Source organism: Meles meles, chromosome 9, assembly GCF_922984935.1.
Source record: "Meles meles chromosome 9, mMelMel3.1 paternal haplotype, whole genome shotgun sequence".
NCBI lineage: Eukaryota > Metazoa > Chordata > Mammalia > Carnivora > Mustelidae > Meles > Meles meles.
The window spans coordinates 52,670,282-52,691,458 of NC_060074.1; the positions used below are offsets into that span (position 1 = coordinate 52,670,282).

A 21,177-nucleotide genomic window follows, 5' to 3' on the forward strand; every position below is an offset into this window, starting at 1 on the left:
CCAACTTGAACTTGTGACTTAACCTTAGTTATACTACATTTAAGCTAAACTTTATAATGGTTATACATATTATTCTATTGTCAACTTCTGGGCTTTCATATTTTCATTTTGATACTAAGTGAAGTTTATAAAATACTTGGTATTTGTAAAGTTAGGAGTTTGGAATAATAGCACACATAACCTTGAACATTTAGTTTTCTTAAATCAGTAAACTCTCCTTGACATTTTAGCAGTCATATTATGTGACTTTCAGTAATATCTCAATTATATGTGCAACAGTAGACTAATCAAATTGTTAAACCAGAGGTCATAAACCAGGAGCTTATGTATCATACATGCCGTGTAGATGTGGGTTTTGTGGGGGGGGGGCATACATAGTGTTTGTCATTTTAAAAAATTACCAACATTAAAAAATTTTTTTTATTAACATACAGTGTATTGTTTGTTTCAGGGGTACAGGTCTGTGATTCATCAGTCTTACACAATTCATAGCACTCCCCATAGCACATACCCCCTCTTATGTCCATCACCCAACCACCCCACCCCTCAAACCCCCCTCCCCTCTAGCAGCTCTCAGTTTGTTTCCTGAGACCAAGAGTTTCTTAAGGTTTGTCTCCCTCTCTGGTTTCGTCTTGTTTCATTTTCCATCCCTTCCCCTATGATCCTCTGTCTTGTTTCTCAAATTCCTCAAATCAGCGAGATTATATGATAATTGTCCCTCTCTGATTGACATATTTCACTTAGCATAATACCCTCTAGTTCCAGCCACACCGTTGCAGATGGCAAGATTACCAACATTGTAAAAATGAGATGTTCTAAGTAAATGTATGAATTTTTACCTATCCTTGAAAAGTCAGATCTTGCTATAGTGGTCTTGTATTGCTACTTTGGCACCATCAGGTGGGGCTGAGTAAAAGCTACCATGTAGAAATAGCCTAAGGGGTGCCTGGTTGGCTCAGTCAGTTAAGCATCTGCCTTCAGCTCAGGTCATGATTCCAGGGTCCTGGGGTCGAGCCCTGCGTCTGGCTCCCTTGCTCGGCAGGAAGGCTGCTTCTCCCTCTGCCTCTGCCTGCTGCTCCCCTCCTTGTGCTCTCTCTCTCTGGTCTGTCAAATGAATAAATTAAAAAAAAAAAAATCTTCAGAAATGGCCTGAAGGTTTACCGTAGTCCCCCAACCCCTTTTCTTTTGTGTTCCTGAGGTTGAGGCTGAGGATCCGTGTCCATTTGCAGCCATTCTTTTTTTTTTTTTTTTAAGATCATTTATTTATTTATTTATGTGACAGGCAAAGATCTCAAGTAGGCAGAGAGGCAGGCAGAGAGAGAAGAGGAAGGAGGCTCCCCACTGAGCAGAGAGCCTGATGCGGGGCTCCATCCCAGGACCCTGGGATCATGACCTAAGCCGAAGGCAGAGGCTAAACCCATTGAGCCACCCGAGTGCCCCCATTTGCCACCATTCTTCCTTAAAGAAATGTTTCTTGGTAACTGTCCCAGTCAAGCTTGTTGCAACTAATCAACTTCACATGTTGACTTTATTTGCCTCACTATAATCTTTTAAATTTGTGACCTTGACTTAGAGGCTACTGCCTGGGAAATGATTGAATTTGAAGCTTGTGAAACATGTTAGCCCTGCATGAATATGCATCTCCATGACCTAATGGAATAGGTAACCAGTAACATAAGTTATCCAATAATGCATATAATCCCCTAAATCATTTCATTAGGTTGGGGGTATATTATGCATTTTGCTAGTGTGTATCTTTTTTGAGGTGATATGGTTCAGGCTACTGAAGTGAGTTGGATTACGTTTGCAAACGTGTATGCCTCCCCACTGGGGAGCACTGTGCTAGGTTCTGCCCATACAAAAATGAATCTGGCTATCTCTGCTCTGAAGTGGCTCACTGGCGCTGGCCATATGTATGCTGGACAAGGGAATGGGGAGAGCCTACGTGGCCAGAGCACAGATGCACAGGAGTTAGACTACATCAAGTGTTAGAGCAGTATGTGCTTCTGGAAGAATCCGGCTTTAATATTATTGATTGTTTGAGTCTTTTAATTATGCCCTGTAGTAATCCTCAATAAATAATTATAAAGATAATAGTTTCTACTTTAATTTCTCATTGATTAAAATAGATTACTTTATTAAAAAACCTCCTAGTTATTTATCAAGTCTATATAACTTTCTTTACTCTTTCTGTCTGCCTTATGGACTCTTTTACATTTAGTCATTATTAATATTCTTGACATGACTTTTTTCATTCTTACGTGGAACACCATATTCAGTATCTTCCTCAGGTAAAACAAAAGCGTTAGATTTGCTTCTAATATTTGCTCTCATAATAAATCAAACACAGATGTAATGATGAATTTTATTCCTTACACATTTTACTTACTTAGAGATCCCTTTTTATTAACATTTGTCTGATATTATACATTTATTTTTCTCTCAACTAGAATTAGAAATTTGTAAAGAAGAAACAATTAATTAAACATTATTAATAACATCTCAGATTATAATTATTGTTCCTTATTGTGAAAAACTCATACAATGTTCATATATATTAGTTCCTGTAACCTTCTCGTATGGTATCATAGAGGAAGCATTGAGGCTGGCTTTGAAGGATCTAGGTTTTATTTCAAGCTCCTTCAGTTGGGAAATTACCCATTCTTCTCAGCGATGAAAAGGAATATTATTCCCTGCTTTGCTTAACTTGTGAAGTGTTAACATGTTAAATGAGAAATATATTTGAAAGGAGTTACTTTAAATTTACTTCTGAAAATGTAAGTAACAAATATATGCGTTCCTAAATAAACGTGACAAGTATCTAAAGGTATAAAGAATCAGAACACCAATGAGCCACCTCTTTTAGTATTTCATTATATTTCCTTCCAGAGAGTTTCTTTTCAGATAGATAGATTTCTCCATAATTGTTTTTATTTATTTATCTGAGAAAGAGAGCAAAAGACCGAGAGAAAGCAGGAGCAGGGGGAGGGGCAGAGGGAGAAGCAGGCTCCTCGCTGAGCAAGGAGCCCAATGTGGGGCTTGATGCCCGGATCCCAAGATTACAACCTGAGCCAAAGGCAGATGCTTAACCAGCTGAGCCACCTGGTGCCCCAGATTTCTCCACAATTTTAAAAATTGATATATTATTGTTTTTTTTCCCAAGCCATTAATTTTTTTTTCAAAAATAAAAATTTTAATCTTGATGAAATCCTAGGAGGTGGGGTTGGGAGAGGGGGAGGGGGGTTATGGACACTGGGGAGGGTATGTGCTATGGTGAGTGCTGTGAAGTGTGTAAACCTGGCGATTCACAGACCTGTACCCCTGGGGATAAAAATACATTATATGTTTATAAAAAATAAGAAATAAAAAATAAAGCAAAAAAATAAAATAAAATAAAAATTTTAATGGCTGTTAGCATCTCAATTATTTACTTAGCTCTTTTATTTTTTTAAGATTTATTTATTTATTTTAGAGAGAGTGAGGGTTGAGAGAGAGCCGGGGTGGGGCAGAGAGAGAGAGAGAGAAGGAGAGAGAATCCTCAAGCCGACTCCCTGCTGACCATGGAGGTGTGACATGGGGCTCGATCCCAGGACCCTGAAATCATGATCTGAGCCCATATAAAGAGTCTGTCACTCAGCAGACTGAGCCACCCAGGCACCCCAGCTTTTTTATTTTTTATAAAGCCAATTGAGAGTTTTTTAAAATGCTTAATTTTGCCAATTTTGTCATCTGATTTTTTGCATATAATATGGTTTTTTTAGAATTATTGCAGTTAAGAAATATGAAATTTGTTTTAATATGTTGATACCTTTTGCCAGTTTGAGTCCCCCCCAAAATTATCAGGCTCTAATTTATAGTTCCTCTAGTAAGTATAATTTTAAAAAACACACTTATTTTATTCTGTAAAATGTTTTACAAATGAGACACAATATTTTCTACAATTTAGTAACAACTAAGAATATATTGCTGGGGCACCTAGGCTAAGAGGTGGGACATCGGGTGGCTCAGTCAGTTAAGCATCTGCCTTTGGCAGATTGGAGGGACAGCAGGGACCCATGATCACAGGGTCCTGGGATGCAGCCCCGCATCCAGCTCCCTGCTCAGTGAGGAGTCTGCTTCTCCCTTTCACTCTGCCTGTTGCTCCTCCTGCTTGTACTCTCTCTCCCTCTTTCTCTTGAATAAATGAATAAAATCTATATATATTGCTTAATTTTTATCTGTCAGATGTTCTCTATTAGATTTTTCCCATGCCAATGAAAATACATTTTACATTGGAGGAGAGAAGCAAAGATAATCTCAAATCCTGTGAAACACTTCTGTACAATAGAAGATACTAACACAAAGCACAGGGAAGAGTCAAAATTATGGGATGAACAAAGACTTTGAAGGAAAAAGTTTGAAGGAAAAACTTTAGAATATTCTAACTGTTCAACATTCTTCTTTTTTTTTTTTATTAATTTTTTCAGCGTAACAGTATTCATTGTTTTTGCACAACACCCAGTGCTCCATGCAAAACGTGCCCTCCCCATCACCCACCACCTGTTCCCCCAACCTCCCACCCCTGACCCTTCAAAACCCTCAGGTTGTTTTTCAGAGTCCATAGTCTCTTATGGTTCGCCTCCCCTCCCCAATGTCCATAGCCCGCTTCCCCTCTCCCAATCCCACCTCCCCCCAGCAACCCCCAGTTTGTTTTTAACTCATGTTAAAATATGCTGAGCGACAGCGGAGAGCCTGCTTCCCTTCCTCTCTCTCTGCCTGCCTCTCTTGTGATTTCTCTCTGTCAAATAAATAAATCTTTAAAAAAAAAAAATATGCTGAGCGAAATAAGTCAAGCAGAGAGAGTCAAGTATCATATGGTCTCACTTATTTGTGGAGCATAACAAATAACATGGAGGACATGGGGAGATGGAGAGGAGAGGGAGTTGAGGGAAACTGGAAGGGGAGATGAACCATTAGAGACTATGGACTCTGAAAAACAACCAGAGGGTTTTGAAGGGGCGGGGGGGGGGGGAGGGGGGGGAGGTTGAGGAACCAGGTGGTGGGTAATAGGGAGGGCACGCACTGCATGGAGCACTGGGTGTGATGCCAAAACAATGAACACTGTTATGCTGTAAATAAACAAATTAAAAAAAAATCTAATGTATGTTCATTTTGAAAGAAAAAAATCACACCTTATGTGGAGTATGTGAATCTGTATGTTTTCAAGAAAATAGCACATGTATATTATATTATTTCCTAATAGTTTAGAAGATAATTTATAAGACTTTCGTAGCACTCTGTTGAGATAAGATGAAAACAGGGTATTAACCAAAACATTTAAAAACATCTGGCCCCATTGTTTATTTTGACTCTTCCTATGCATAAAATGAAAGTAAAGGAAAGATAAAAAATTTGCACCAAGGTTTTATCAGGTTGTGAGGATTATGAAAAAGGATTAAGGAAAAAGGAAAAAAAATAACTTTTGCTTTCCTGTATATAGGTCTTTAAGCACAAGCTGAAGTATTTCATTCCATACTTGTTGGTAAATGGGATCTTTGGCAGCAAAGCAAGCCATTTGCCCATACTAAACAGAACTTTTCTCTTCTTTTTTTTTTTCTTTTTCTTATCCTTTAAAAATAGCTTTGAAACTGTTTGTGTGTTCCACAGACTAAAGGATTGAGCAGGTTTCCTTGTTCAGAGCTTAAACCAGGGTGGGCTCTTACAGTGGCAGTGTCTTTACCAAAGCTGCGTCTTTCTTACTCAAGTATATATTCAAATGAGTATCATGGTGTGCAGTATTTCACTAAACCCCATTTCTGTTCTCTATAAAAACCTTGAAGTACATTCAACATTTGATTACTCATCACTCTAATAAAATCATAGTTACACTTTTGCTTCCTTTCTGTCTCTTCTGCTTTCTATATTAGGGATAGTAGACAGAATAAGGAGGGAAGGAGAGAAATTCACAGCATCTAATTTTTCTTTCCTAATTTCAGCTGTTATGCCCCACATTTGTGTAAATAATAAAATATTTATGTCTATAGTTTCTCTTTATTATGGCTTATAATATATATGAGAAATGTTATTAACACAGAGCTAAATACTTACAGGCTAGATGTTGTGTTATTTGATCATTGAAAATCACAGCTTGAAGCTGACCTATAGTCTCTCAAATCTTTAGATTTTTTTTTTCCACAGAGACATTACTTTTTTGCCAAGTAAGATGAATAGAATCCTAATATATTAAAGGGAAAGACTAGTGAGAAGAAATGATGTGTCAATAGCTTTGAAATAAAATGCTCTGAAGAGCAGTGCTCAAATTCATAGGAAGACACGGTGCATATATTTGGGGCTTGAAATTAGGAAAAGTGTATTTCTAATTAGCTACTTCAAATTCTTTGGTGCATTTGGATACATTGAGAGATGACTAATTGGTAAATAAATAGGGAGAGAGGTATGTAGGGAGAGGGAGAGGGAAAGGAAGGAAAGAAAAAAGAGAAGAGATGGAAAGGAAAGGAAAGAGAGAAAAGAGAAAACAGAAAAAAAGAGAAAAGAAAGATTGTTTCCTTAACTGGGCTACTCACTATCTGGGGGCTCTTGAACAAGTCATTTAAACATATTGCAACTAAATTTGGTTGACCAGATCTATATGGATTTTAAAGTTCTAAAATACTACAATTCTATTAAAATTAATTAGATTCTGAAAGTAATTTTTAAAAAGCTGATTATAATCCAGCCAAACACAGATGTTGTCTCTTCCTTATTAAAATTATTATTTAAAATGTGTAGTTCTTGTTTTGTCTGGTACTACTCTAATAGTGTTGTATCCATTAACACATGTATCCTCATTTTATAGATGTTCCTATTAACAGCTAAACACTTTGAATACAGGAAGATAGTTAATAATAGATTAAGCTGGAACATAGAGTTTAAGTGGCTTACCAAAGGTCACACTGTGGGGTTGAGTTTTAACCCCAGTCAGTTTAGATACAAGTCTAAGCTCCTAAAAAGTAAACTTACCCTCTCTTGAGTCTCCTGTGATCTCTGCTTTTTACACACGTGGTGTTGATCCTAGCGTGATTAACTGACTTACCATCTTATCGGTGAAACTGTAGACATCACAGTTTAGCGTTAATGAATAATCAGATGTGTTCTGTCATAATTTCTTTAACTTTGCCGACTTCTGGTGAAATACTTCAGTGTTTTTCCATGTCAAATGCTTACTTTTTGGAATCCTTTCCTAAAGTCAACATTGTGACAAAACTTTGTGTCTTTAATTCTAAAGTACTACCAAGCTCAATCCCCAAAACTTCTACTAGATGATAAAATCCTGGGATGACCTAAGGCCTCTTTGTTACTTATCTACTACTTATCTACTTAAACTACTACTTAGTTTAGTAGATGTGAAGAAAGAATTATTTTTGTAATTTCAGAAATAAAGTTGCAGGTGATTTTAACTTACAAATAGATTGCTTTGTGGGCATGGGGATACATGCATATTTGTTTATTTTACCTATTTAACAAGTATCTATTAATAGCCTAATAATATTAAATAATATTAAACAAATATATTAGCTATATATATAAAGGTGGCAAAATACATGCAGAAATAAATGTAATACTCAAAAAAAAAAAAAAAGTAACAAAGTGCCTTGAGAGAGAAAGAGACTGAGGGCTATTGAAGGAGGCAGAAGGGGAGGATTATATCCAGATTGGAGGGACAGCAGCTGTACTGAGGGCAGGCTGCATAGAATAATAGTCTTTGGCCTAAGAATAGAGCAGGTTTGAACATACACCAGAAGTTTCCAAAGAGAAATCCAAGTGACAAGTGGATGTGGACATGTGCACCGGAGTGGGAAAGTTCCTGTTAACAGCTAAACACTTTGAATATAGGAAAATAGTTAAAAAGGAATGGAGATGCTCTTTGGGTGGCACCACTTCACTGATGCCACAATAAGGAGCTGGGATTTCTATTTTTTAAGAGAGTGAGTGCGTGATTTGGGGGGTGGGGAGGGGTGGGACAGTGGGAGACAGAGAGAAACTCTCAGATCCAAGATCAGCGTTGAACCCAACACAGGGCTTGATCTCACAACCCTGAGGTCATGACCAGAGTGGAAATCAGTAGTCAGAAGCTTAACCAACGGAGCCATCCAGGCACCCCTGGAATTTATTTCTTAAAATAGATATTTAAGCATCTCGTAAACAGTTTCAGAAGAGTTTTTACTGAGAAAGATTAATCTGGCTATGGTTTGTAGAATGAATTTTGGAAGCAGGAGACTCCAGAAGCAAGAGGATTACCTTAACAGAATTAGAAATAAGAGGACTAAAATTGGATAGCGACCATGATAACAGAGAGCGAAGAGTCAGAGATACTTTGGGGAAAAAAACAAAACCAAACAAAACAGGAAGTATTTGGGAAATGATTGAATGGGGCACAGAAAAGAAAGTTGCTAAAAGGGATTTTATCCTTTCATATTGAGATTCTGGAAGGAACTAGAGGACACTGAAGGAGAAGCATATATGGAAGGATAGCACAGGTTCAGTGCTATTTTGTATACCCTGAGCAGACTCAATGGGATTTTTTTTCCTAAGAAAACATCTAGAAAATAATTAGAAAAACACAAACAATGCATGAAGAGGCAATGAAAAAAGAAAACACGGGTTTGGACTCTGCCTCACAGAGAGGACAATTAAAGGCATACAATGAAAGAGCTTATTTAGGTAAGGAGTATAGGAAGGGGAAAGTTCCACTGAGAGGTCCTTGGGAAGACTACATATTGGGACAAAAGAAGATAATTATTAAGTATACACATCTACAAAACAGTATTCTAATTGTATATTATACTCATGTCACAAACATGGAATTAGGAACTTGAGGCAGCCAGGAAGGAAAAGGAAAAGGAAGGGATATCAATAAGAATCATAAAGTGAATAAGGAAAACCTCTCTGGAAAAAATGCAATTGGAGTCAGGGGTGAAATGTGTTTTAAGCAGGGAGGCTGAATGGTGTTCAAATGCTTCCAATAGAAGACATTTGAAGGAAAGACTATTGAAGTTCAGAATCAGTGGGGCCTTTTCAGAAAGAAGTTATTGTAGAGGTGGGAGCAAGATCCAGATTCCAGTTAGAAGGTCAAGAGGAGTTGAGGGAGTATGTAGAGAGCATCCTTTCAATAAGGTTACCAGTGAAGGGAATAGAAAATGTATATCCCTCATTTGAGTGAGTAGTAGGGTGGAGTGAAGGACTACTGTGGTTTAGAATAGAACTTGATTGAGCAGTACCATAAACTCAAGGGGACAGTCTAGAAACCAAAGGCATAAAACATAAATGTTATAGTCAATGAGCAAGTGGCTGAAAGAATAGTCAGAAAAGAGCTGGCTGAGGGCAGAAGAGTGGATGTTAGCTCACAGTGAAGAAGGAGATACTCTTTGTTCTGAGGCAGGAGTAAGGAAGAGGCCATGAGAAGACAGACACATACTGAGACGGGAGGAGTTTAGATTTCATGGCCGAGGGAATTTTGATTTTGTGCATTGCCTTAATCTTCAGTTTTTTGAGGCGAGTCCAGAACTTTTAGGTAAAAGTCAGTTAAAAAATGAGACAGGTGAGCAAATTAACGCAGATAAAAGGATTGTTAGCTGTTCATAGGCTAAGCCGAGAGAATGTGGAATTGATGCATTACTGGGTGACCTCATCTTAATACTTTTTCAGTGATTCTCTGGTTCCAAGGAGCAGAAGTAGATAACGCAAGGGTAGGTTTACCCAGACACCAAAATTTACAAAAAGAGAATTGGGTCAGATAAGGGAAGGCGGGAGAACTTAGGATGCTAAGCTGTTTTTTTCACTGACCTGGCAGAACCTTAGAGAGCAAGTGAGAGGACAGAAAGGAGCAATTCCTGAAGGGGGTTATTATGTGAGAATGAGTAGTTAAGAAACCCTAAACACAAAGGTTGAATAAAAAAGTGACTGTTGCAGGATTGAAATAGGAGCAGTTAAAAAATAGAAAGTTGTGTTCCAAGAGACAGATTTCAGAATTCAACCATCTTGGATCTGAAGTAGATTGAAATGATTTTGAAATGAAATGAGGGTGCATGTGAGAAGTCAAAATTAAGTGAAGGACACTCAAGACCAATGAATGATTATCAACAACAGTGATGGCAGATTCAAAGATATACCACCTAACCTTATTAACTATTTGTTATGTGCTGGGAATTGTGCTAAGTGCTTTACTTCTACTAACTCAGTTCATCTTCACCTACTGACTGTGTGGTAGGCAGTAGTCACAGCCGTTGGGCTGATTATTACCCCTCTCCCCAGCCAATGGGTTAAATTGATAATAGGGTTAGTCCTCACATAGGTTTTTAATTTTCTAGGCATCCTGAATGCTTAAGGTCCACACAAGTAATTCATTAGGGACAGTACAGAAGGGTTAACTTAGAATAGAACATGTTGCATAACACCTGGGTATGGCTGTAAATATTATATAAGGCACAGTCTCTGGACTGTTTGAGAGAGCTGACATTGCAAATCCAAAAAAAAAAAAAAAAAAAAAAATCTCCCTAGAAGCATCTGTCTTCAGAAAATACAGGACTTTTTTTTTTCTTGAGGAATTGTGACTTTATGTTCTTATTTTTGTTAACTTTTTAAGCATAAGTGAAACTTCTGAGACATTCTTATGGTTAAATATATAAATTATTTTTGTCATTTATTATCCATATCTCATATATTTGTAGGAATTATGACCAACATTAAAATGAAATTCAATGCATGTATTTAAGCTAAATGCATCAGTACTTGATTAGTAAATAGAGAAGTGGGTAGGCACTCTGAACTGATCATTAAAAATGCATCACTTAACATTCTTAAGCACTTGGTTGCATTATGATAATTGCAGCAATTTTTGTTCCTAGTTTCATTAAATGGACTACCCATCACTATTACACCTTGTATAGTTATTACCACAGAATTCCAAAACCCCAATCAGGTGAGGGTCGTGGCTACTCCATAATTACCATCTGTTTGGCTGTGTTAGTGTTTCTCATTATAACTCAGAAGGTCAATGATACTGTTCATGATAGCAAGGCAGCAAGACCAGAAGTAATAAAATAGTTCTGAGACTAAGGAGGCTCTGCTACTCCAGCTGATGGACAGTTAATTGCTTGAGTATAAAACAGTGAGAGCACTGGGAGAAATAGAGAACTTTGCAATATGGTCGATATCCAAGTACAATATTATTTGGTGGTTTTCCAATAAACTACATTGTTCAGTTAGAGGACACAAGCATATCCTATGGCAGAAGAGGATATAATCTTGAGAAAAGGAACATTTGTTGTTGTTTTTTGCACAATCTCAGACTACTTGGATGAGCATTCCAAATCCCTTAGACCCGCATTTCTCCTCTTCAGCAGCACATTAGAATCACCAGGGGACTTGATGCATCACGAAAGATGGCACCCCACCCCAGGCCAATTAAATCTGAATCTGTGGAGAGCAATACCCAAGCATGGAAATGTGTTTTTCAAAGGTGTTTCGGGGGCCTCTAATGTGCTAGGAAGGTTTAAAACCTCTCTTCTAACAATTAACATTAAAAAATAATAATTGTCAGTAGAGAAAGATCCATTTGTGAAAAACTAGAATTTTCTATTTTAGTTTCATTTTATATGGCTTATATAGGAAGACTTGCATAGTTCATACTTTAACCATTGACTTTGATCAGTCTCTTAAAATTAATTAAGTAATCCTTTAGGAATTAGTTCCTATAGAGAAATTTCAAATGTGAGAGTCGAAAGGCATTTATTCCTAGGAAAAAGTTTTAGATGCTGTGCAAAATGTTCTTTTAATCAAATGGGATTTATGTTTATCCATAGGGCTGTGTGATTAACTCTATCATTTTACTTGAGTAAAGAGAAAAATAAGTGAATAGATGTAAAGCTCTTACCTTTAAAAAAATATTTCTGTAACTATTGTTAGATACTTACTGCCTATAAACATTTTATAGTGTTTAATATTTTATATTTAAATAGATTGTAGATCATTTCATAGAGAAACCATTTCCACAGGTTTCTAGAATTCACATTAAAATTATGTATAATTAGGTGATAGAAGATCACAACTGGTAAGACTAAGAGCACTAACTTCTCTTCACTATGCCTTTCGGAGGGAATATAGATGCCTCCCTCTTAAGTGGCCAGTATTTCTTCCACATTATCTATTTGATCACCTGTAAGAAAAATATAGACTAATCTAAATTTAGTTTTACAGAAACTGTGAAATAAAATGCTACTTATCAATTTTAAAACCTCTGGCTCCTTGGCTTTATGTTTCCAGTTTAAGATTTTTGAGTACTATTTTTTTTAATTTAAAATGTCTCAAAACTATTTGCTATAGTCTCATTAAACTCCACACATTGTTTTCAAAAAATATTCTTTTCTTTTTGTTTTTTTTCAACTAGGACCCCTACTATGGCTGGTGGCCTATTTTCTATTGACAGAAACTACTTTGAAGAGATAGGAACTTACGATGCAGGAATGGATATCTGGGGTGGAGAGAATCTTGAAATGTCTTTTAGGGTAATTCCATTTTACTTTATTTTTTTAACTCTGACACACTATGCTGTAGCATGCACATATAGACCCAGTAATTTATTGTCAAATCTTTTTTTCTTTTTGTGAAGTGATGCAAATTACTGATCAGTTGGTCATTTTGATACTTATTTAGAAGCTTTGCTAGAGTCTTTTTGCATGCAATATTTACTATTAAATGGGAAATTATAGCTATTTTTAAAGTTTTCAAAGATAATTCTTTTATTCATAGTGCAAAGACATTAGGGCTTTCAGTTTTTGAAATAAAGAAGGGCTTTATTTTTTTAAATAAAGCATTACCTTTTAAAGTCACATTGTATTTTTGAACTGAAACTTGGAAGTATTTATGTTACCTGAATTTGCAAGTGCTGCCTGAAGTTATTTTCAAATACCTTTACGAATAACCTGTGGTCAAAGGAACTCTGGATAATTCTGCAAGTAGCATGATTGATTTCACAATTATAGACATTAGTGTTTGATGAATCAGTTTGAATAATGCAAATTCACTTATTAAAAGGCCTTCCAAGCAAATGAAAATTCAGGATTAATCCTTCATGCATATGATATTGGAAAGCATATGAATAATTTTTATTATATTTAGAAATCTAAAAAGCAGACACATAAATGTGCCTTCATGCTAACAGAGGATAAGTGCTAGAATACTGTTTTTTCTTCAAACCACATATATTATTATTATTAAATGAATTAAGTTAATAATACTGTTGTTTTCTTTCTTCCTAGAATTTAACATGAAATATTCAAAACACTGTATTGATTTTGCCAAAATCATGTAATAAAATTATTAGAGTTTAGATATAATTATCTATGAAGTGGAAGAGTTATAACTTTTAGTTTCTCGTTTAGAAAGTAAAGTTTGTTTTTCACTAACAAAATATAAATATATGATGTGTAAGAAAAGTAAAAATTTGAGAATAAGAATTACTTTGAATTTATATAATGCAGAATTTAGTGGATCTCAGTAATCTGAATTATTTTAGAACCACTAGAATGGCCTTCTTGTACAATCTTTTTGCCTATAAACCTCCTTATAGCCAAACGTCTGAGAACATCGTTAGCTAATGGAGTTTTATTCTTTTCTGTATTTGCTTATGTACTTATAGTCAGATTAGAACTTGCCCCATGAGATTTAGCACCATACTTGGGAATATCTTCTTGACATCAGGCACATGATAAGTCTTTGCACAACCTTTAGGGACATTTGGGGACCCAACCTTTTCACTTGGTGTAGTTCTCAAAGTGCAGAAAACAAGAGATAATGGTTAAAAAAAAAACAGAGGAGTGGAAGGAAGGAAGAAAACAAGGAAGGAAGGCAGTATATTCAAAAGCTGAACAAAAAATTTTCTCTTACCCTGAGATGTAGCAATGAGAGTATTTACCCATTCATTAGCCATGTTCCTTTGATGTTGTGTGGGGATTATATAAGGAAAAAAAATCAATATAGCAATATTGCTATTATCTGTGATCCTATTACCCATCTTTTTCCTCTTAACTATTAAGCTTGATTCTCTGCCAGTGGACTCCCCTTACTTTCATCACATAGCCTCCATATCGGATGGATGTTCTTTATCCAACTAATTGAAAGCTCTGTTAGGGAGCAGCTTATTAGTAGAGTAATACGAAAAACCAGGAGAACATGATCAGAAAAGGCAACAGATACATAAATGCACCAAAAAGGAGGATTGGGGAATATGGTAGGTGAAACAGATTCCAGGGGGACAGACAGAGTGAATGCAACTGGTGGCCATAAGAGTGATCAGATCCCTGGAAAATGACACAGGAGGTTAGTTTGATTGCTTGTATGAAATTACGAAGGAATAAAGCACAGTAACACCCCCTTATATGTGGTTTTGCTTTCCGCGGTTTCAGTTACCTGTGGTCAACTGTAATCCAGAAGCAGATGATCTTCCTTCTGACGTATTGTCAGAAGGTCAACAGTAGTAGCCTAATGCTATGTCACAGTGCCTACATCATTTACCTCACTTCATCTCATCATGTAGATATTTTATTACCTCATATCATCACAAGAAGAGGGGTGAGTACAGTACAATAAGGTATTTCTAGAGAGAGAGAACATAGTCACATAAATATATAAATATATTACAGTATATTCTTATAATTGTTCGTCTTATGATTAGTGACTATTGCTAATCGCTCACCATGCCTAGTTCATAAATTAAACTTTATTGTAGGTACGTATATATAGAAAAAAAACATAGTATATATAGGGTTTGGTACCTCCTTGGTTTCAAGCATCCACTGGCGGTCTTGGAAAATATCACCCATGAATAAGGGGAGACTATGGTAAAAAGTGACTGGTTTGAATATTTTTAAATGAACCACTGCCTTTAGTTTCCATATGCTTCCCATAGAAACAAAGTATTTATTTTGCTTTCTATTAGACTTCTTTTTCTATGACTTGAATGTAAATGTGTTCTTGATAGTTAATACTGTAGCTGAGGAAGATATTGAGTAAGAGAAAATGCTAGGACAGTATATTACAAAAAAATGAGACCCTCCCTTCAGAATAATTTCATGAAAAGATATTTGACCTAATGAGATGATAATATGTTGAGGATTTAAAATCAGAAAACCTGAGGCTAATATCCGGGTCAATCATTATGCTACAGACATGTTGAGCATGTAGTATGTGCTATACACTTTTCAGATGCTGAAGCTACAAAAATGAATAAGGCATGATGCTTTTACTCTCAAAGAACCACGTTTCCTTGAAAGAGATACATAGGTATTATTGACAGTAAAATGCGATGATTTATTTTTTAAAAATCTGTCTGAGATTTTCTTGACTCTGTCATATTAGATAGGGAAATCACTCAACCTCCATTGTGAAAAGGTGAATAAAATAATAATGAAGTTAACATTTTGTAGCTCTAGTCTGTGTAGGTGGATAAGTAAAAACCATAGAAATATTAAGAGCTTATAAAATATTAGCATTTTGTCTGGCCCTAAGAAGTTCAAGACAATCCAAAAGAATGTATTTGTGTAGATTTATTTATAACAGTAGCACTTGGCTTTTGATGCCCTGAGTATTTTAAGTACTGAGAGGTGTTGAAAATGAGATGAAAACTAGAGACCTCCTAAGAAAGATACATCTTACCTCTTACACACAGTAAATTTGAATATGGTTTCAAAGGGCTGAAGAATCCCTTGACTTCTCAGGATGAACATCTTTAGCATAAAATAATAGTGACTTGTAATACTTATAAAGCTTATAAGCAGAATAGCTGAGAATTGAACTCCAGCATTCTGAGACCAGTGGCTATGTTACTATTATATCACTATTTCCCCATTAAGATTTATATCTTCATAACATGACAGTCTTAACAGCTGATAGTATTATCAAGAGAGAAGGGAGGAGCTAACAAGCAAATGTAATCTTCCTCCACAGTTCTGAGATGGTTGTCTCATCTTATCTTCCTCTTACAGGCTTTAGCCTCTTAGAGTAGATGATACATATCCAATAGCTGTGTGAATGTGTACAGGTACATCATAATGCTTCTGAAAACTTGGTCTCATATATTGCTCTCCACTCCATTATATAACAATCAAAATAACATAAATCTTAAGAATACTGTCTAAGCATAAAGGTTAATTTATTTAGCCAATGTTTATTGAGTTCTTATTCATTAGTTGTAGGGGATACAGTTGTGAACAAAACAGACAAAACTTTGTGTCCTTATGGCACTTTTATGTTAGTGGAGGCAAATAGTAAACAAAATAAATAAATATATTAAAATTTTAGTGATGAGTGTTAAAGAGAAAAAATAAGGGGAGAGGAATATGAAATGGTAGATGTTAGAGATAGGTAGGGGTTGAAATTTTAGATAGGAAGAACTTGGAAATGAATATCCATATAACTGATGACAGAATGAACCCAGTATGGTATGAATTTACCCCTGTCAAAAGAGTCATCTATCTTTAAGTGATATTCCTGATGCCACCGTAAGTACTACCCAATAAGCATTATCCACAAAAGTCCTTGCTTTTCATGAGCAATAACACAGGAGCAGTATTCCCAAGAGTGGACAATGTTTTGTCCATTTTAAAATGAGAAAATCTGCCATTGTTGAACCAATTGAGGTCATGGAAAAAGAGAGTAAGAAGATAGTCAGAGGATCATCTCACTTCTATGAGAAGTAGTCTAGTGGTTCTAAGAATGCAGACCAGGCAACCTGGGTTCAAGATGGCTGGAGCACTTCCCAGCTGTATAAATTTGGTTAAGGTAGTATGTCTTCTAAGCTCTGGTTTGTTTATATCTGGAACAAGGAAAATTCTAACACTTTTCTGATAATGTTTTTGAGAAGATTAAATGAGGTTGTATAGATAGAGCTAAGCACCCTACTTACCACACATGAAGTGTATCATAAATGGTGGGTGTTATTCCTGTAGTGGTTGTAAGCTGTGCAACTTTGAGCAAGTCAGGACACTCCTGAGCATCACTTAGTAACAACCTTGGCCTTAATAATCCGACCTTGACTACAGATAATCAAATGAGAGAATATACATGAAAATCCCTTTAAAACAAGAATATGCAATACTTACACAAAGTGCTTCTGCTCTAAGTGTTAGTCAAGGTGTGGTTCTAAAACTCCTACCCAGAAAAGAGATTAAATTTTAGAAAAGAAAAAAAGAAAAAACTTTCTTTTTAGACTGCTGCAACATCCTTTAAGATAACTACAGACATCCTTTAAACATTTACCCATACTCATATTATTGAAATAAAACACTGGAGTTAAAAAGTGTCATCTAGACTTGATGTAACAGGTACAAGGTTCACACACACAGACACACAAACACACCCAAATCAATCAAAAATGGAAAAAACATATGAAATAATTGTTTCAAGGCATTGGATAGCAGGTCATGCAGGACAATGGTCTGAGAGAGGGGAAAGAAAAAAGGAGAGCCCTTAAGTATGCCTCAGCTTATGGCCTTGAGAAAGTGTCTAGATGTCAGCTACAGAAGGGGGATCTCGGCAGATCCCAGCTGACCCCTGAGTTGAAAAGACGAAGCCAAATGTCTGGGAAGACCTAGGCAGCTATAATTTGGTAGACAGAATATGGAAAGGAGAAAGTTGCACAGACAGAACTCAGGAAATACTGAGTGCTGATCAGTGAATATGTGTGAGAAAACAGTGAAGATTAAGGAAAAAATCATCAGCAAGATTAGAGGTCTCATTACACAGTGCTCACATAGGACCAGCAAGAGTGTCTGTGTACTCTGCAGCCAGGGTGATTCATGGAGCGTGGGGAAAGATCAATATTGGGAAACTATATAATATGCTTCTAAATAGCCCATGGATCAAAGAAGCAGTCAAAAGTGAAATTAATCATGTTTTTTAGCTGAATGAAAATGAAAACAAAGCATATTAAAGTTTGTGGTACGACTAAAGCAATATTTAGAGGAAATTTATAGCACTAAACATCTGCATTAGAAAGAAAAAAATGAGATCTAAAAGTAATGACTTCAGCTTCCACCTTCAGAAAATAGAGAAAAGGAGAGTAACCCCAAAATATATAGGAAAAAGGAAAAAAGGGGCGCCTGGGTGGCTCAGTGGGTTAAGGCCTCTGCCTTCGGCTCAGGTCATGATCCCAGGGTCCTGGGATCGAGCCCCACATTGGGCTCTCTGCTCCGCAGGGAACCCACTTCCTCCTCTCTCTCTCTCTGCCTGCCTCTCTGCCTAGTGTGATTTCTCTCTGTCAAATAAAAAAAAAAAAAAAAAAAAAAAGAAAAGAAAAAAGGAAAAAATAAAGATTTGAAGAGGAGATTATGAAATATAAAAGAGGAAATTTTAGATGAAAGGAGTGATATCAAAAACTGTTTCCTTGAGATGATCAATAAAACTGATAAATTTCTAGCCGAACTTATAGGAAAAATAGAAGAGACAAATTACCAATATTGAAAATTAGCAAGGTAACTTTATTATGGCCTCTACAGATATTTAAAAGGTTATAAAATAACACGGTTAACATTATGACAATAAACTTGACAATTTTGGTAAAGTAGACTACTTTCTGAAAAGACACAAACTATCAATGCTTGCAAGAAAAAAATATACCAAGCAAATACCCCAATATCTAGTAAGGAAATGAAATCTGTAGTTTTAAAAAAATACTTTTTACAAAGGAAACTCTATTGTCAGATGACTTCACTGGTGGATTCTACCAAATATTTTGAGTAAAAGAAGAATATTTCTACACAAACTTTCGGAAAGTTGAAGAAGGCATACTACCTCCCAACTCAAACTATGAGGTCAGGATTACTCAAATAGCAAACCTTGACAGGCCATTACAAGAATAAAGACAAAGCAGTAGAGAAATGATAGTTTTTCAGTACATAGTGCTGGAACATCTGGCTATCCATGTAGACAAAAATATCTTAGATCCACATCTCACACCATTTAAAAATAAATTCAAAATATAAAACCTAAAATTATAAAAGAAAACATAAGAGAAAAACTTCTGACCTCTGAAAAGCAATCCATAAAGTACAAATTGACAAATTAGAATTCATCAAAATGAAAAATGTTTGCTCTTCAAAGCCACTGTGAAGAGACTGAAGGGATACGCTTCTGAGAGGAAGAAACTGGCAGCAAATAATTTACCTGATAATGGGCTTGTGTCCAGAAGCAAACAAACAAACAAACAAAAGCCCTCTCAAAACTCAGTGATAAGGAAAAAAAAAGAATCAACCCAATAAAAATGACTCAAAGATTTGAATAGATATTTCATGAAGGCAGGCCAAAAGATGGCAAGTAAGCACATGAGAAAATCCTTAATATTATTACTTACTAGAAAAATGAAATTAAACCCATAGTGAAATCACACTACCCATCTATTAGAATAGCTATGATCAAAAAGGACCGTGTTGGTAAGAATTTGGAAGAACATGCAAAAGAGGTGGGAATGTAAATGGTAACAATAACTGAAGCATTTTTACTCCTTTTTTTTTTTAAGATTTTATTTATTAATTTGACAGAGAGGGAACACATGCAGAGAGAGTGGGAGAGGGAGTTGGGCTACCAACTGAGCAGGAAGCCCAATGAGGGGCTTCATCCCAGGACCCTGGGATCATGACCTGAATGGAAGTCAGATGCTTAACCAACTGTGCCACCCAGGCACCCAGTTTAGTTCAAGATTTCTTTAGCAACCCGTAGGTATTTGCTCAAAGGAAAAAAAAATCATATGTCTATACAAAGAGTTGTATACTGATGTTCATAGCAGTTTTATTTGCAATAGCCAAAAGCCAGAAACAATCCAGATGTCCATTAAAAGGTGAATAGATAAACTGTGGTATGTCCATACATGGAACACCATTCAGAAAAATAAAGGAACTATTGATAACACCATATAACATTTTGAATTTTTTGAAATAATTGCATTGACTCATACTGACGCCGGACAAAATAGATTACATGCTGTAATAGTCAGTTCATACAAGATTTTAGTAACTACAAGCTAATCCTTAAGTGACAGAAAGCAGATAAACTGTCTAGGAATAAGGTATTGGGAGGGGAGAGAAGTGGCAGGTAGAAGGAGGGGACACATGAAAATAGTTGGGGGTAATGGATATATTCGTTTATCTTGATTGTGATGATGCTGTCAGTTACACAATTTAAATTATGCAGTTCAATGTATGTTAATTATACTTCAGTAAAGCTGTCAAAGCTGTCAAAATATTTACACACACACACACACACACACACACACACACACACACAAATTCTCTCTCTCTCTCTTTCTCTCTGAATGGATCCACCAAGGAGAAAGAAATGAAGAGAAAATGTGTGGATGGTATCTAGTCAACTGTAGACCTATATACTTTAGATTTCGGTATATGTTAGCCAAGTTAGTTTAAAATATCCTGTTGATGGGAGTCTAACAATCTATCTCTCAGGACAATTGTGTGGATTAAATAAGACATTGAAATTTTTAATAAGCTGTACCGTACTACAGAAATACTAATTTTATTGTTATCATTACCTTAAAAATATAAGCTATTTTTTCAATAACCAGTATTTTAATTAGCAGGATGAAATACATGTTCTTTAAGTGCCCTAATTTTCTTTTTCTTCCAAATCACAATGAAAACAGTGGTATATTTATCTGAAGGATATAACCAAGTGAAATGTCTTATGATGTGAAATCCATTTATTTCCAAATTGCACAAGCAATGAAGTGGAAAGGAAATGAGAGCTGACATAATAAATAATGGAAAAATGAAAGGCAAAGGTTCTTACCGAGCAGAAGAGTATGGTAAATGAGGCAAAAAAGTTTGTAGACTTTTGGGGGATTATAGCATGCAGGTTCTTGACAGTATTTGAAAGAAAGTAAAGAACTGGGGCACCTGGGTGGCTCAGTAGGTTAAGCCTCTGCCTTCAGCCCCGCATCGGGCTCTCTGCTCAGCAGGGAGCCTGCTTCCCCCTCTCTCTTTGCCTGCCTCTCTGCCTACTGTGATCTCTCTCTCTCTGTCAAATACATAGATAAAATCTTAAAAAAAAAAAAAAGTAAAGAACTATCTAGAAATGCCCATACAATTTAAATAATGACAAGCAAAAATATCAGTTATAGTAATTTGTTAGGCA

The 21,177-nt window shown here is 36.0% G+C and overlaps 1 protein-coding gene across 2 annotated transcripts in view; it reads left to right on the forward strand.

The window, feature by feature from the left end:
* Positions 1-21,177, forward strand: part of GALNT13 (polypeptide N-acetylgalactosaminyltransferase 13) — a 554,323-nt gene that overhangs the window by 343,638 nt on the left and 189,508 nt on the right. For both annotated transcript variants that reach the window (XM_046019643.1, XM_046019644.1), the window contains exon 8: positions 12,425-12,542. In XM_046019643.1, coding sequence (XP_045875599.1) covers positions 12,425-12,542 — 118 coding nt within the window. The remainder of the gene's footprint in view (positions 1-12,424; positions 12,543-21,177) is intronic.